The following is a 16,224-nucleotide window of genomic DNA, read 5'->3' as shown; positions in this document are numbered from 1 at the left end:
ATCACTCAAACCAATTAGATATTCAAGAAGATTTAGATAAATTACAGCAATGGTCTGAAAAGTGGCTAATGAAATTTAACACAAGTAAATGCAAGGTAATGCACATAGGTAAAAATAACAGCAAGTACGATTACAAGTTATTTGGAAATTCGTTAACAAAAGTGGATAGTGAAAAAGATCTCGGCGTAATTATCAGTAACGACCTCAAATCATCCAAGCAGTGTATTTCAGCCTCTGAGAAAGCAAATAAGATTCTGGGATTGATTGCGCGATCTTTTGATTTCAAAAGTCCATCACTCATTAACAAGCTATATAAATCGTTAGTTCGTCCACATTTGGAATATGCTGTTTCCGTATGGTCACCGAATCTCATTAAAGACATTGACAGACTGGAAAAAGTACAACGGCGAGCCACAAAACTGATTCCAAATATAAAAAATAAATCATACGAAAATCGACTTAAGCACATGAATCTGTTTTCCCTAAAAAAGCGTAGACTCAGAGGTGACTTGATACAGGTCTTTAAGATTTTAAAGGGAATTGACAACATAAAAAGTGACCAAATTTTCACATTGAATGAGAATCAGACAAGAAACAATGGTCTCAAACTGTCCGGAAATAGATTCAATTTGGAAGTAGGTAGAAACAACTTTGCCAACCGTGTAGTTAATGAATGGAATAAACTTCCTGCACAGGTAGTGCAATGTAGTTCAGTTCGAAGCTTTAAGAATCATTTAGATAAATACCTAAGTAAGATGCTGTAATTATTATAATTTATGTTATATTATTTGTTTTTGTTTTGTTATCATTTGTCTGTCTGATTTTCATTTATTATTAGTTATATGTCAATTTATTATCATTTACTATTTACCTGTTTGTTTGTTATTCAACTATACCAATGCATTTATTTATGTATTTTAATTGTTATTTACATTGTTATAGTTTTAATTTATTATTAATATGATTTTTTTTTTTTTTTTTTTTTTTTTTTTTTTTTTTTTTTTTTTTTGCATCCGACCTAGATATGGATCAAAAGGTCTCCTGTCGGCATGCTTTGCCTTTGTAATCCTTTGTAACACAATTGTCAAAATTCATCGTCTTTTCTCTATTCTTAAAACATTTTTCTCTACACGGGCTTTCTCAGAATGTGCTGACCTGAAAATTTCGCTCCCTGATACCATGACATCTTGATTTTCCTTTCATGTCGTCTTAAACTAAGCAAAAACACCGTCGATTTCCATCTTCACACTAGGCCAAAATACCGTCGATTTCCATCTTTACACAAGGCAAAAATACCGTCAATTTCCTTCTTCACACAAGGCAAAAAATGCCTCGATTTCCTCCTTCACATTGGGCAAAAATACCGCCGATTTTCATCTACGCACTAGACAAAAATATCGTCGATTTCCTCCTTCACACAGGGCAAAAATGCCGTTGATTGTCATCTACACATTAGGCAAAAATACCGTTGATTTCCATGTTTACACAAGGCAAAACTGCCGTCGATTTCTACCTTCACACTAGGCAAAAATACCGTAGATTACTATCTTCACACTGGGCAAAATGCCGTCGATTTTCCCCTTCACACACGGCAAAAATGCCGTCGATTTTCATCTTCACACTAGACAAAAATGCCGTCGATTTCCACCTTCACACTAGACAAATGCCGTCTGTTTCCTCCTTCACACAGGGCAAAAATGCCGTCGATTTCCATCTACACACCAGGCAAAAATACCGTTGATTTTATCTTCACACTAGGCAAACCTGCCGTTGATTTTCTTCTCACAAGATAAAAATGCTGTCAATTTTTATCTTCACACTAGGCAAAAATACCGTCTATTTCCATCTTCACACTAGGCAAAACTGCCTTCGATTTGCATCTTCACACTGGGCACAACTACCGTTGATTTCCATCTTCACACAGGACAAAAATGCCGTCGATTTTTATCTTCACACTAGGCAAAAATACCGTCAATTTCCATCTTCACACTAGGCAAAACTGCCGTCGATTTCCATCTTCACACAAGGCAAAAATACCGTCGATTACTATCTTCACACGACAAAAATGCCGTCGATTTTCTTCTTCACACAGGGAAAAAATGCCGTCGATTTTCATCACTAGGTAAAAATACAGTCTATTTCCACCAAAATGCCGTAGATTTTGATTTTCTATGTCGATGTCTTCCTTCACATTTGGCCGAAAAATCGCTTATTTTTTGTTTTATTCGCGATGACCATACAAATCTTCCCGCGCTCTGATGCCGACGTTATGACGTCACGTCGCATCAAAAGCCATCATATTTTCTATATTTTTAAAACATCTTTCTCTCCACGTATTTAAAAAATTCTCAGAATGTTTCGTTCAACACAATTGTCAAAATTCATCGTCTCTTCTATATTCTTAAAACGTTTCCCTCTGGATTTTCTCAGAATGCTTCGCTTAGTTTTAATAGTCAAAATTCATCGTCTTTTCTTCTTAATTTTTTTTTCTCTATACGGCTTTCTCAGAATGTTTCGTTCAGTGTTACGTAACTGAAAATTTCGCTCCCTGATACCATAACATCTTGATTTCCCTTTCATGCCGTCTTAATTAAAATGTTCCAGGTTTCGTTGTTGTATATATATTTTTTTTGCTTTCTTCTATTAGGTCTTGTTGGATTTGTCTGATTTGCGTTTTGGTGATTAAAGTCCAAATTCCATGTCTTGTGTTTGTTGATTTTGTTTGATATCTCCATTGTAGTAGTTTTTGTCTGTTGTTTTGGGCGAAGGAAGATTACGGTAAGTGGTGATTGGTATGTGTAGGCGGGTGCTGTTTGTATCCAATTGTAGAATATGCTTAGTTTTTCGTCTATATATTCTGTGTCTTTTTTGTATAGGATGGTGGGTGGGTTTATTTATGAATGTTATGTGTATTGATGGTGGTTTCTAATGTGTTTTTGAAGTCTTTCCATTTTGCTTATGAGAAATTGTGTTTCGAAGTTGTTGGTATGACAATGGGTTTAGTGGATAGTTTGATTTCTATTGGTATATGATCTGAAGACGTTAGGTCGAATTGAATTGAATTGAATTGAATTTTATTCGGATACAATCATACATACAATAAGTACAATACATACAAGACTCAATATTATACACAGTATATATAATTGTACATCCGAGGATCATGGATGGCACAGAAAGTAAAAAGACTTATTTCCACTGTGGTCCTCATATTACAATTAGGAAAGGATTACACTGGGGAACACTCATTTAATTGCATTTAAAAAAAGACTTTTCTATAGTCAACTTGAGTGTGCTGATTTCAAATCTGAAGTCGGGTTTTGTCTGCAAGCTACAGGTTTTATGCAATTTGACATTTTTATTTATTTTTTAAATTTTCGTTATTATAGGAAATTGCAATATCAGCCACAATTCTTTTGTTCACTTGAATCTTAAAACAGTATGAAAGCCATTTCTGTACATTTATTAAGGCAAAAGAAACAGAACATTAACAGAACATCTATCCCAAAGTTAGATTAGCATCCTTCAGAATATCACCACAGCTGATGGAAGCTTATCAATTTCTTTGTGTATTTTTTCAGGCAGGAATTTGCGTTTGTAACTTTTGCGTTTGTACATTTCATCTGGGCAATTTCGTTTAATGCTCCAGCAGTAGTCAGCCATCATACTTTTGTCCCAGCGCCCTTGGTAGCATTCTTCCATGATCTTTAGGTCTTGGTAGAATCGTTCTCCTTGTTCGTCACTCACAGCCCCCAGGTTGTCAGGGAACTGATCAAGGTGGCTGTTCAAAAAATGAAGCTTGATGCTCATGTTGCACCCGAGATCACGAAAAGCGAGGAGCATTCTGTTCACAAGTTCACTGTAGTTCTCCGCCTTATTGTTTCCAAGGAAGTTCTGAACGACTGCCACAAAGGATAACCATGCTGCCCTTTCTAAAGTGGTCATCTTAGCAACAAACTGATCATCACAAATTAGGGTTCGAATCTGTGGGCCATCAAACACGCCTGCTTTGATCTTCTCAAATGATAACCCTGGTAAAGCTGTGATGATGTGTTGGAAACATTCACCTTCGGTTTCCAGTGCCTTGACAAATTGTTTCATCAAACCTAATTTGATGTGAAGAGGAGGAAAGATGATCTTATCTCTGTTTACAATTGGGTCTTGTATGATATTTGGCATGCCTGCTTCAAGGGTGTCACGAATAGGCCAGTCCTTCTGGATCCAATGTCTGTCTCGTGCTCGGCTGTCCCACATACAGAGGAAACATGGAAACTTGGTGAAACCTTTCTGTTGTCCAAGAAGAAAGTTGACCATCTTTAAGTCTACACAAATTATCCAATTGTGCTCATGATACTTTAATAAGTCCATGACCATTCTCATATCATCATAGTCTTCCCGCAAATGCACTGAGTGACCGACAGGTACTGCTCCATAAACATTGCCATTATGTAAAAGAACACACTTTAGACTGCGTTTTGAACTGTCTAAAAAGAGTCTCCATTCAGCAGGACTATAGTAAGGTACACCCAGTTCTTTGAGAAGCCCTGGGATGTCATGGCAGTAAACAAACTGTCTGTCTTTTGAAAAGAAGGTCACAAAAAGCTGGTCACGCTTTCTGAAATATGATACTTTAACAGAGTGATCAACAAGATTTCTGCCTTGTAATCTTGATGCCAAAAGCTCTGCTGCTTTCTTTGAAAGACCTAAATCCCGCACTAAATCATTCAGTTCAGCCTGGGGAAGAGGCTTAGGGACGGGGAAAGGTTCAGTGTCTGAAGAACAGTCCTCCGATTGTGAACACTTTTCTGACAATTCACTGTCACAACTGTCTTGCTGGCTTGTATCATGTCCAATGTCTTTATCGTCCAATGAAGGCAAGCCTTTGAAAACTGGAACAGGTACTTCTTCAGAGTGCGGAACAGGGCGAATAGCTGAGGGAATGTTCGGATACGTAATCTTATGTCGGTTTTTCTTCCCAACACCCGTTGTGTTTGCCATGCAGAAATAACAGTCAGTTACATGGTTGGTGGGTTCGCGCCAAATCATTGGAACTCCAAAAGGCAGACCTTTGCGTTTTCCTTTGGTCCAGTCTCGAAGCATTTCCTCACAATTGTGGCACACAACATGAGGAGCCCATTGGTTGTCTTGATCACCAAGATGAACTTCAAAATATGCCTTGTAGGCACGCTTGACGAACGAGGATATGTTACATCTCTGACGATTGAGTGTGTAGCATCCACATATGTAGCAGAAGGCATCAGGCTTGTTTCTGCAATGATGTCTCATTCTGGAAGCCATGTTTGAACTGAAACAAAAGAAGAATGATCAAAATATTAGAAGCTATCTATATATATGGACGTTAAAATGCTTATACATGGTTTACGCAAGTTCACATATGTACAATTTCATTAACCGCAAATTGCATACAAACTAGAGCTTGTAGAGAAAAACTAATTTCAGATTTGAAATCAGCGCCTAAAACTCTTTCAAAATCCGTTAAAATATCCAATGCAACTCAAAGTTACTGAAAAAGTGTTCCCCTGTGTTATCATAGAAAAGCTAGGTTATACGAAGTGTAAATTAGGATTATAAGAAGTGTAAATTAAACATGTCTTATACTTTGTATTAAGTGGTGGTGATTGTTTGCGAGTATGATGTCAGGTTTTCCTACTCGTTGTTGTGAAATTTGTGTGGAAATCAGGGCATAGGTAAATCAAGTGATTTTGTTGGATGTGTTTGTGTGTGTGTGTATACACATACATATTATTTTACTTTTGTCACGCTATGTTATTCAGTCTAATAAATAACTCCTCGTATTTCCCAAGTATTTCTTCACAGTGAATATTATTTATGAAATATTTAATTTCATATATCAAACGTTGCATTTTTAGCAAACGCGACTGAACATTGAAACAATGCAGGCGAAAGAGAGTGACGGACTAAAAGTGGTACAAGGTAGAAGGCTGCCAGATTATTCAAAATAGTACAAATATCCAAGCATAAAGATTGAAAACCTTCCCCCGGATATTACAGAGGTAAGAAATAGTGACATCAACAATAGCTAACGGAAAGTTGAATTATTATCAACCAAACTGAAAATTTATGGAACTACTTGTCACAATAAGTCACGTAAAGTGACAAATGGAGGACCAGTTGATCGCTATGTCGATCAATTCATATAAAACTTGAAGTCATGATTCAAATACTGAATACAGGAAGAAAAATATGTAAAGTAATACAATGCAGAAATATGTATTTTGTGAATAATTCTGTATTGGCTGCATTGCCCAGTAGCTTTCGTCTGTTGACTTTTAGTACAAAAGTAATTTCAATTTAATTAAATCTTTGTACAGAAAATGGTAGAGGTTGCAGTTATCAATGAGAGTGGTACATGGAAAGTTATCCAGTCTTGTCTATTATTTTTATTTGATTTTTTATTACCGAGTTTGTGGTTATTGTTAAACTTGCTCATATGGTATGGGAATAATTTCAATAGATTTGGGTAGGTTTTTGCTTCCCTTAATGCAAATATTTTTAGTTAGATTTTTTCACCTTTTCTTCAGTTCTGTAAAGAAACAAATGATAAGACTTATCATTTGACTTATCATAAGTCAATAGTGACAGCACTGTCTTATTATCTAAAAAGAAAATAAGTAACATCCTCGGCTTTGGAGTAGTTGTTTTAAGTGTGTTCACAACTTCAGAGCCCTGAAGAGCATTTACTTGGGAATTGTATGATCTGTTATCGGGAACGTCAAAAGAAGTTTTGCATGGCAGTAAAAACCCTTTAAAGGCCTCAAGGCAGTCAAAAGTTTTCTGCAAACTAGAAGATTGTATATCAAGTATGGTTAGGCCTACAATTATTAAAAATAATAATTATATGGTATTACATCACAAACTCCCCCTATCAGAAGGCTAGGATGGTGCCCCTCACAGAGGACTTTGTAGTTTACCTAGTTGTATTTGACGGGAAGGGGGAGCTACGCTCATGGTATCCTGCCTTTGTATCTCGCAGTGTCTAGTTTGCCCTTAAATTCATGAATGGCTTTTGCACAAACTATTTTATTGTCCAGTTTGTTCCAAGTGTCCACCACTCTGTGGGAAACTGCTCTTCAGATCTCTTGTATAACTATGTTTTTTGACTTTCTTTCCATGTCCTCTTGTATTTCTCTTGTCCTCAGTTTAACAAGTCCTTTCTATCAAGTATTTCTGTGGCCTTCATGATTCTATAGATGGTCAGTAGGTCGCCTCTCTCTTCTTTGCTCCAGAGTCGGTAACTCCAAGTTAGCCAGTCTCTCTTCATATGACAATTTTGAAAATGCAGGGGCCATTTTTGTGGCTGCTCTCTGGATTCTTTCAATTTTCTTTATAGTCTTTTTTGGTACTGGGTGACCACAATGTCGCTGCATATTCTAGTCTAGGCCTTATCAGTGTAACTAATATCTTTTTTAATAATTTCATTGTCCAAATATGTAAATGTCACTTTTATTGATCTTAACAAGTTATAGAATTCTCCGACAATTTTGTTTATTTGTTTATCGTAGGACAAGTTGTTTGAGATAATTACTCCCAAATCTTTTTCAGATCCCATTTTCTTTACCTCCTTAGGTCCAATTTTATATTGTCCTTATATTCTATTGTGTGTGTGTATTTACCTAGTTGTATATTGCGGGAGAAGAGCTATGCTCGTAGGGACCCGCAGTTGTATCTTTCCGCATCCAGTTCTTTCTTAAAGTTGTGTATAGTTTTAGTACTCACTGTTTTCTCTTTCAATTTATTCCATGTATCTAACACTGTGTGGAAAGCTATTCTTTTTCATATCTCTTCTGTAACTGTCCTTCTTAAGTTTCTTGTGTCCCCTTGTATTTCTATTGTCCCATTTAAGTAGATCATCCCTGTCAAGGATTTCCATCCCTTTTATAATTCTATATATGGATATCGGATCGCCTCTTTTTCTTCTTTGCTCCAGTTAATAATTTTAGTTTGTCCAATCTTTGTTGATATGTCAGCATACTGAGTGTTGGTGCCATCTTTGTTAGTGCTCTGAGTTTTCTAATTTTTTATTTTTTATTTTTTTCCAACTGGGTGTCCATAGTGCCACTGCATACTTTAATTTTGGTCTTATCAATGTAACTAGGATTTTCTTCACCATCTCGTCCATGTAGCCAAAGGCCACTTTCATTGATCTTAAGTTGTAGGTTTCTCCAACTATTTTGTTCACATGTTTGTCTGGTGTCATGTCATTTGAAATGATCACTCCTAGGTCTCTTTCTGAATTTACTTTTGTAACTTTTTTTGTTCCAATTTTGTATTTACTGGATATTCTATTTTTGCTTTTTCAAAATTCCATTATACTACATTTTTTAATGTTGAAATTCACTTTGTTCTTTTTACTCCAGTTCCAGACTTTGTCCAGATCTCCCTGAAAAGATTTACAGTCTTCTTTGTTACGCACTCTCTTCAGTAGTTTTGCATCATCTGCAAAGAAGTTTGTCACATTTAATTCCTTCATCCATGTCGTTTATATAAATAACGTGGTGAGGAATTTGGTACAACATAAGTTGGGCGGAGGAGAAAGAGCACAAATATTTTTAGAAAGAATCTAAAGAGCAGCGACAAAAATGGCACCTACACTGTCAAATCTGACATATGAACAAAGATTGGAGAAATTACATCTGTTAACACTGGTACAGAGAAGAGAAAGAGGTGATTTGTTGACCATTTACAGAATTATGAAAGGGATGGAAATTCTCGATAGAGACAACTTGTTAAAGTGGGACAGGAGATAAACAAAGGGACACAAAAAGAAACTAAATAAGGACAGTTACAGAAGAGACCTGAAAAAGAATAGCTTCCCACACAGAGTGATTGATGTCTGGAACAAACTGAACGGAGAAACAGTGAGTGCCAAAACTATACACGATTTTAAGAATAAACTGGATGCAGAGAGATATGAGAACGGGTCACTACAAGCTTAGCTCTCATCCTGTAAAATACAACTGGATAAATATGTAACCTTTGTGGTTCATTTATTTATTTATTTATTTTATTATTTATTTTTTTATTATTTTTTTTCCCAGATTTATGGACTCCAGGTCGAGGACACTTGGAATGAGTGCGAATCATAAAGAGGAGGTGCAGCAGGATGACAAAGAGGAAGGGAAATGGCAGGAAGGCGAACTGGAAGAGAAGCTGTGGGAGATGGAGTTCTTGGTGACTGGTCGACAACGGTTGTTCGGTTGTTGCGAGGAAGGACGACTTGGCTCTCCTGCCCAGTAGCATGAAGGACTTCACTCTGTTTCCTGATGGAGTTCATGATCGAGAACGTCAGCCCCCTACGTAAGGCAGACCCAGACCTTCTGCGGCAGGTAACGTGACCCACTACGGACTTCCTTGACCATCTAAAGTCTGCTCTAAGGGTTGATGTCAGAATGTGTTATCTCTCTTGTATCTCACTAGCCAAGTGGGTTAGGGTGTCGTTACACTGCAAAGTCCTCTGTGAGGGGCACCGTCCTAGCCTTTCGATAGGGGGAGTTTGTGGCATTGAACCGAATTGCATCATCACAATCACTCTCTCGTATCTCTCTATGCCTCTCGCCTCTCGTACTATCAATGAATATAACAGCAGCTGTAGCTTTATATTTTATAGTGCAAGTATTGTGATGCATCGTTGTACATTAGGCACAAGTATTTAATTCATATTGAAGAGGTTATCATTGCTGTAAGAACCCTATTTCCATGCAGAGGAGGAGGTGTGGCATTTACCTCTCTCGATTCTCGATGCCTCGTTTCTAGTTGGAACAAAGTTCGTAGTTTCGGAGCCATTATGTGCCTAAGTGCCCCCCCCCCCCCGGGGCAAAGTTCTCAGGGATGCCCCCCCCTTCCCCCATCACCACTTACCATCTCCACCATCCCTTAATGTCTATTATAGCTGTTGGCTCGCGAAATAATTAAACAGGTTCCCTATTGCAGAAAGGTTAAGGGAAAAGCATTTCATATTCTGTTGAGTCTAACGCAAAATTTGTACATAACGGTAAAATATTGAGGGTTCCTTTGACATTTTTTTATTATTTTGTCAGCCTTGTGGGCGGCATGGCCTGAGTAGAATTGCCGTCCTATGGCATATGCACCCCTATGTGAGGGCCCTCCTGCATGGTTTTCTCGGGGCGTATTATCAATGGCCATAAGAGTTAAGATGCCAGAAGTGAACGATCCCCATCACTTCTGGACACTGTCACTGTCTTTCACCACGACTTCCTCTCACCACACAGGGACGGGAATGGCTCACGGAGAGGCTCAGAGGAGGCAAAGAGCTGGAGCTTCATTGTATCGGGAATCCAGATTACAGAGACGGCATTGTCCAGGTAAGTTCTCGTAACATGGACGTATGCTATTTTTCTTAGAAGTGCACACTTATGTGGTATAGTATCAGTTTTTTGTAAATTATAATACATCAATGTAATAGACATTTTTTCTCGGCAGAAATCGTTATCAGAAAACATTGTAACCTATACAGAAATGAACAGAGTCGCTTTGGCTCCTTTAGACGCCAACTTTGTTTTGATAGATTTGGAGGTCTGAGATGATGACAACCCTAATGACCTCAAGAATTACAGGTATTGTGTTACTAAATGCAGGTTCGGTTAGGTTGGTAGATTAAGTAAGGTTAGAATAGAGGCGAAAATATCCTACTTTAATTTCTTCAGCCTCCACTGCCAAAAGAAAGATGGTGTCTCAACTAACCAAAGTGGTTACGTTTGTTTATAGTTTCTAGCAACCTTTTCTATTATTAATTTCCACCAAGAATGACCATATATTACATTGATGTATGATTTACAAAATTAAGATCTAATTTCCTATTGCTATATTGCATTAGGTATGCACTCGAATCTATCCTCATAACCTGCACTGCCCCCCGTACTTCTTAACCTCTTCAATGTCGGCGTCATGAGGCGTGAGTGGATATACGTGGATGTCGTCGTCTTGATTATATTCATTTTGTAGTCGTAGCCGAGTGAACCCCACATTCTGTGAACTGGTTTGATCACGTTTCCTGCGTTTGTTAATACTCGGTGAAAGAGAATGATTGATACCGGCAGTGACTTCATGTTTTATGACGCCAGTAATGTGATGCATCGTGCATTAGGCACCTGATGCTGCACGAGAGAGGATTTGACTCGTATTGAAGAGGTTAGCCATTTTCCTTCCTCTGAATCCCCCCCGTATTATGGATCTTCCTTTCTGTACATACATACATTACATACATCTACCAAAGGCTTTTTCCCCCTCACAAGGGATTTAGCCAAAAAGAAAAGGGCATGGAAACCCCTCCCACCCATTCCATCTCTAAATACACTCCACTACTCCCCTCCACCCTGTACCCTCCCTCTTATCTTGGCACCTCCTGGATGACAATGGATCATCCCTGCATCTCGCCCACTGCCCTGGGTCAGAAGCAGTGTTGCAAAACACAGCACATCCTCAGCAAGGTTGCTTCATTAATTCGGCGATCCCCCCTCACACATACTCCCTCACCCCCCTCATCTTCCTTTCTGCCGCATTTAAATACAAAGTCTTCTTGAGTGCAGTGCCCTCGGCAGTCGTCCCCAGATACGTATTAACCACTTCAGTACGAGTCAAATTCTCGCACGGAGCATTGGCTGTCATATGTACAATGCATCACACTACTCGCATTCTAAAATATAAAGCCACTGCTGCCGTATTACTTGTTTTCTTTTACTCCGAGTAATAATAAACACAGGAAACGTGATCAAACCAGCTCACAGAATCTGGAGGTAACTCGTGTACAACTACGAAAAAGAAAATGTATAAGCAAGGCGCCGACGCCGGCATCCACACATACCCACTTGCGCCTTGTGATGTTTACGTAGGAATCGAATCATCATACCAAAGTTCTTAAATTCGAAGTCTTCTTGAATGAAGGGCCCTTGGCATTCGTTGCCAGTTACATATTAATTGTGACAAAAATGATCACTCCTCTGTTCGTTGCCCAGAAAGGGGGCATCAGGGGGGAGGGGGGGTGCATCCACAGAAGTGTAACGGACGTTGCAGGTGAACGTGGGTGCGCGCGCGCGACATCGGTGGTCAAGAAATCATCGCGAAGGGGAAGGACGGGGTCACGCTGTTGCCGTCCCCAAGAAGAAGTGTGGGGACCTGATGAGCAAGGTATCCTCTCTCTCTCTCCCTACCCCTCTCTCTCTCTCTCTCTCTCTCTCTCTCTCTCTCTCTCTCTCTCTCTCTCTCTCTCTCTCTCTCTCTCTCTCTCTCTCTCTCTCTCTCTCTCTCTCTCTCTCTCTCTCTCTCTCTCTCTCTCTCTCTCTCTCTCTCTCTCTCTCTCTCTCTCTCTGTCTTTCCCCTCTCTCCTCTCACCCCCCTCTCTCTCTCTCTCTCCTCTCTCCCCTCTTTCTATCACTTGTCTCTCCCCCTCTCTCTTCTCTTTCCTCCCTCTCTCATCTCTTTCCCCCTCTCTCCCCTCTCTCCTCCCCTCTCTCTCATCTCTTTCCCCCTCTCTCTCATCTTTCCCCCTCTCTCTCATCTCTTTCCCCCCTCTCTCTCATCTCTTTCCCCCCTCTCTCTCATCTCTTTCCCCCCTCTCTCTCATATCTCTCCCCCCTCTCTCCTCTCCCCCTCTCTCCCCCCCTCTCCCCCCCTTTCCTCCCCTCTCCCTCTCTTCTCTCTCCCCCCTCTCTTCTCTCTCCCCCCTCTCTTCTCTCTCCCCCCTCTCTTCTCTCTCCCCCTCTCTTCTCTCTCCCCCCTCTCTTCTCTCTCCCCCCTCTCTTCTCTCTCCCCCCTCTCTTCTCTCTCCCCCTCTTCTCTCTCCCCCCTCTCTTCTCTCTCCCCCCTCTCTTCTCTCTCCCCCCTCTCTTCTCTCTCTCCCCCCTCTCTTCTCTCTCTCCCCCCTCTCTTCTCTCTCTCCCCCCTCTCTTCTCTCTCTCCCCCCTCTCTTCTCTCTCTCCCCCCTCTCTTCTCTCTCTCCCCCCTCTCTTCTCTCTCTCCCCCCTCTCTTCTCTCTCCCCCCTCTCTTCTCTCTCCCCCCTCTCTTCCCCCTCTCTATTCTCTCCCCTCTCTCTTCTCTCCCCTCTCTCTTCTCTCCCCCTCTCTCTTCTCTCTCTCCCTTTCTCTCCCTCTCTCTTCTCTCTCTCCCCCTCTCTCCCCCTCTCTCTTCTCTCTCTCCCCCTCTCTCTTCTCTCTCCCTCCTCTCTCTTCTCTCTCCCTCCTCTCTCTTCTCTCTCCCTCCTCTCTCTTCTCTCTCCCTCCTCTCTCTTCTCTCTCCCTCCTCTCTCTTCTCTCTCCCTCCTCTCTCTTCTCTCTCCCTCCTCTCCTCTCCCCCCCTCTCCTCTCCCCCTCTCTTCTCTCCCCTTCTCTCTCTCCCCCTCTCTCTTCTCTCTCCCCCTCTCCTCTCCCCCTCTTCTCTCTCTCCCCCTCTTCTCTCTCTCCCCCTCTCTTTTCTCTCTCCCCCTCTCTTTTCTCTCTCCCCCTCTCTTTTCTCTCCCCCCTCTCTTTTCTCTCCCCCCTCTCTCTTCTTTTTCTTCCCCTCTCCTCCCCTCTCCCCCCTTTCTCTCCTTCTCTATCCTCTCTCCCCTTCTTTCCTTTCTCTCTCCTCTATCCTTTCTCTCTCCTCTATCCTCTCCCCATCTTTCCTTTCTCTCTCCTCTCTCCTCCCTCTCTCTTCTTTCTCTCCCCCTCTCTCTTCTTTCTCTCCCCCTCTCTCTTCTTTCTCTCCTCCCCTCTCCCCCCTTTCTCTCCTTCTCTATCCTCTCTCCCCCTCTTTCCTTTCTCCTCTCTCTCCCTCTCTCTCCCTCTCCCCCTCTCCTTTCTCCCTCTCTCCTCTCTCTGCTTTCTCCCTCATCTCTCCCCCCTCTCTCCTCTCTCCGTCTCTCCCCCACTCTCTCCTCTTTCCCCCACTCTACCCCTCTCTCCCTTTTCCCCCTTCTCTCCTCCCCATCTCTCCTCTCTCCATCTCCCCCTTCTCCCCCCTCTCTCCCCCTTCTCCCCCCTCTCTCCCCCTTCTCCCCCCTTCTCCCCCCTCTCCCCCTCTCCCCCTTCTCCCCCCTCTCTCCTCTCTCCCCCTTCTCCCCTCTCTCTCCCCCCACTCCTCTCAACCTCTCCCTCTTCTCTCCCCCTCTCTCTCCCTTCTCCCCTTCTCCCCCTCTCCCCCTCTCTTCTCTTCCCCTCTCTCCTCGCCCTTTCTCTTCTCTCCCCCTCCTCTCTCCCCCCTCTCCCCCCTCTCTCCTCTCCCTTTCTCTTCTCTCCCCCCTCTCTTCTCTTCCCCTCTCTCCTCTCCCCCTCTCTCCTCTCCCTTTCTCTTCTCTGCCCCTCCTCTCTGCTCTCTCCCCCCTCTCCTCTCCCTTTCTCTTCTCTGCCCCTCCTCTCTGCTCTCTCCCCCCTCTTCACTCCCCCCTCTCTCCTCTCTCCCGCTCCCTTTTCTCTCCCGCTCCCTTTTCTCTCCCGCTCCCTTTTCTCTTCCCCCTCTTCTCTCGCTCTACTCTCTTTATTCTCTCCTCTCTCCTCCCTTTCTCCCGCTCCTCTCACCCCCTTTCTCTCCCTCTCCTCTCTTTTTCTCCCTCTCCTCTCCCCCCTCTTCTCTCTCTCTACTCTCTTTATTCTCTCTCCTCTCTCCCACCTTTCTCTCCCTCTCCTCTCCCCCTCTCTCTCCTCTCTCCCCCTCTCCTCTCTCCCCCTCTCCTCTCTCCCCCTCTCTCTCCCCCTCTCTCTCCTCTCTCCCCCTCTCTCTCCTCCCTCTCCTCTCTCCCCCTCTCTCTCCTCACTCTCCCTCTACCTCTCCCCCTCCTCTCTCCCCTCTCCCTCTCCCCTCCTCTCTCCCTTTCCCCCTCTCCTCTCTCCCTTTCCCCCTCTCCTCTCTCCCTTTCCCCCTCTCTCTCCCTTTCCCCCTCTCCTCTCTCCCTTTCCCCCTCTCCTCTCTCCCTTTCCCCCTCTCCTCTCTCCCTTTCCCCCTCTCCTCTCTCCCTTTCCCCCTCTCCTCTCTCCCTTTCCCCCTCTCCTCTCTCCCTTTCCCCCTCTCCTCTCTCCCTTTCCCCCTCTCCTCTCTCCGTTTCCCCCTCTCCTCTCTCCCTCTCCCCCTCTCCTCTCTCCCTTTCCCCCCCCCTCCCCTCTCCCCCTCTCCTCTCTCTCCTCTTCCCATCTCCCCCCTCCTCTCCTCTCCCTCCCCTCTCCTCTCTCCTCCCCCTCTCCTCTCTCCTCCCCCTCTCCTCTCTCCTCCCCCTCTCCTCTCTCCTCCCCCTCTCCTGTCTCACCTCCCCCTCACCTCTCCCCTCTCTCCTCTCCCCCCTCTCTCTCCCCCCTTTCCTCTGTTCCCTCTCTCCTCTCCCCCCTTTCCTCTGTTCCCTCTCTCCTCTCCCCCCTTTCCTCTGTTCCCTCTCTCCTCTCCCCCTCTCTTCTCTCCCAATCTATTCTTTCTCCCACTCTCTTCTCTCTCCCCCTCTCTCCCCTCTCTCCCCATTCTCCCCTCTCTCCCCATTCTCCCCTCTCTCCCCATTCTCCCCTCTCTCCCCATTCTCCCCTCTCTTCTCTCTCTCCCCTTCTTTCCCCCACTCTTGTCTCCCCCACTCTTCTTTCCCCCACTCTTTCTCTCTCCCCCTCTCTTCTCTCTCCCCCTCTCTTCTCTCTCCCCCTCTCCTCTCTCCACCTCTCTGTCTCCTCTCTCTCCACCCTCTCTATTCTCTCTCCCCCTCTGTCTCCTCTCTCCCCTCCCCCTTTGTCTCCCTCTTTCCTCTCCCCCTCTCCTCTCCCCCTCTCTCCTCTCCCTCCTCTCCCCCTCTCTCCTCTCCCCTCTTCCCCTCTCCCCTCTTCCCCTCTCTGCTTTCTCCCCATCTCTCCTCCCTCTCCCCCCACTCTCCCCTCTCCCCATCTCTCCCCCCTTTCTCCTCTCTCCGTCTCTTCCCCACTCTCCCCTTCTCTCTCCTCTCTCCATCTCTCCCCTTCTCACCTTCTCTCCCCTTCTCCCCCTCTCTCCTTTCTCTTCCTTCTCCCCCTCTCTCCCTTCTCCCCCTCTCCATTTTCTCCCTCTCCCCTCTCTCCCCTCTCCCTCTCTTCTCTCTCCCCTCTCCCTCTCTCCTCTCTCCCCCCTCTCTTCTCCCCCTCTCTTCTCTCTCCCCCCTCTCTTCTCTCTCCCCCCTCTCTTCTCTCCCCCCTCTCTTCTCTCCCCCCTCTCTTCTCTCCCCCTCTCTTCTCTCCCCCTCTCTC

General features: G+C 43.7%; 1 protein-coding gene across 1 annotated transcript in view; it reads left to right on the top strand.

Moving 5' to 3' along the window:
* Positions 1-16,224, top strand: part of LOC143031338 (uncharacterized) — a 33,670-nt gene that overhangs the window by 12,909 nt on the left and 4,537 nt on the right. The window contains exons 2-3 of the mRNA XM_076195038.1: positions 9,081-9,368; positions 10,272-10,364. Coding sequence (XP_076051153.1) covers positions 9,081-9,279 — 199 coding nt within the window. The 3' untranslated portion in view covers positions 9,280-9,368; positions 10,272-10,364. The remainder of the gene's footprint in view (positions 1-9,080; positions 9,369-10,271; positions 10,365-16,224) is intronic.

The sequence above is a fragment of the Oratosquilla oratoria genome, chromosome 12 (genome assembly GCF_046742065.1).
Source record: "Oratosquilla oratoria isolate Oo_2021 chromosome 12, ASM4674206v1, whole genome shotgun sequence".
NCBI lineage: Eukaryota > Metazoa > Arthropoda > Malacostraca > Stomatopoda > Squillidae > Oratosquilla > Oratosquilla oratoria.
Note: the sequence above shows the minus strand (reverse complement) of the source record. Positions and strands in the feature narration are given on the sequence as shown.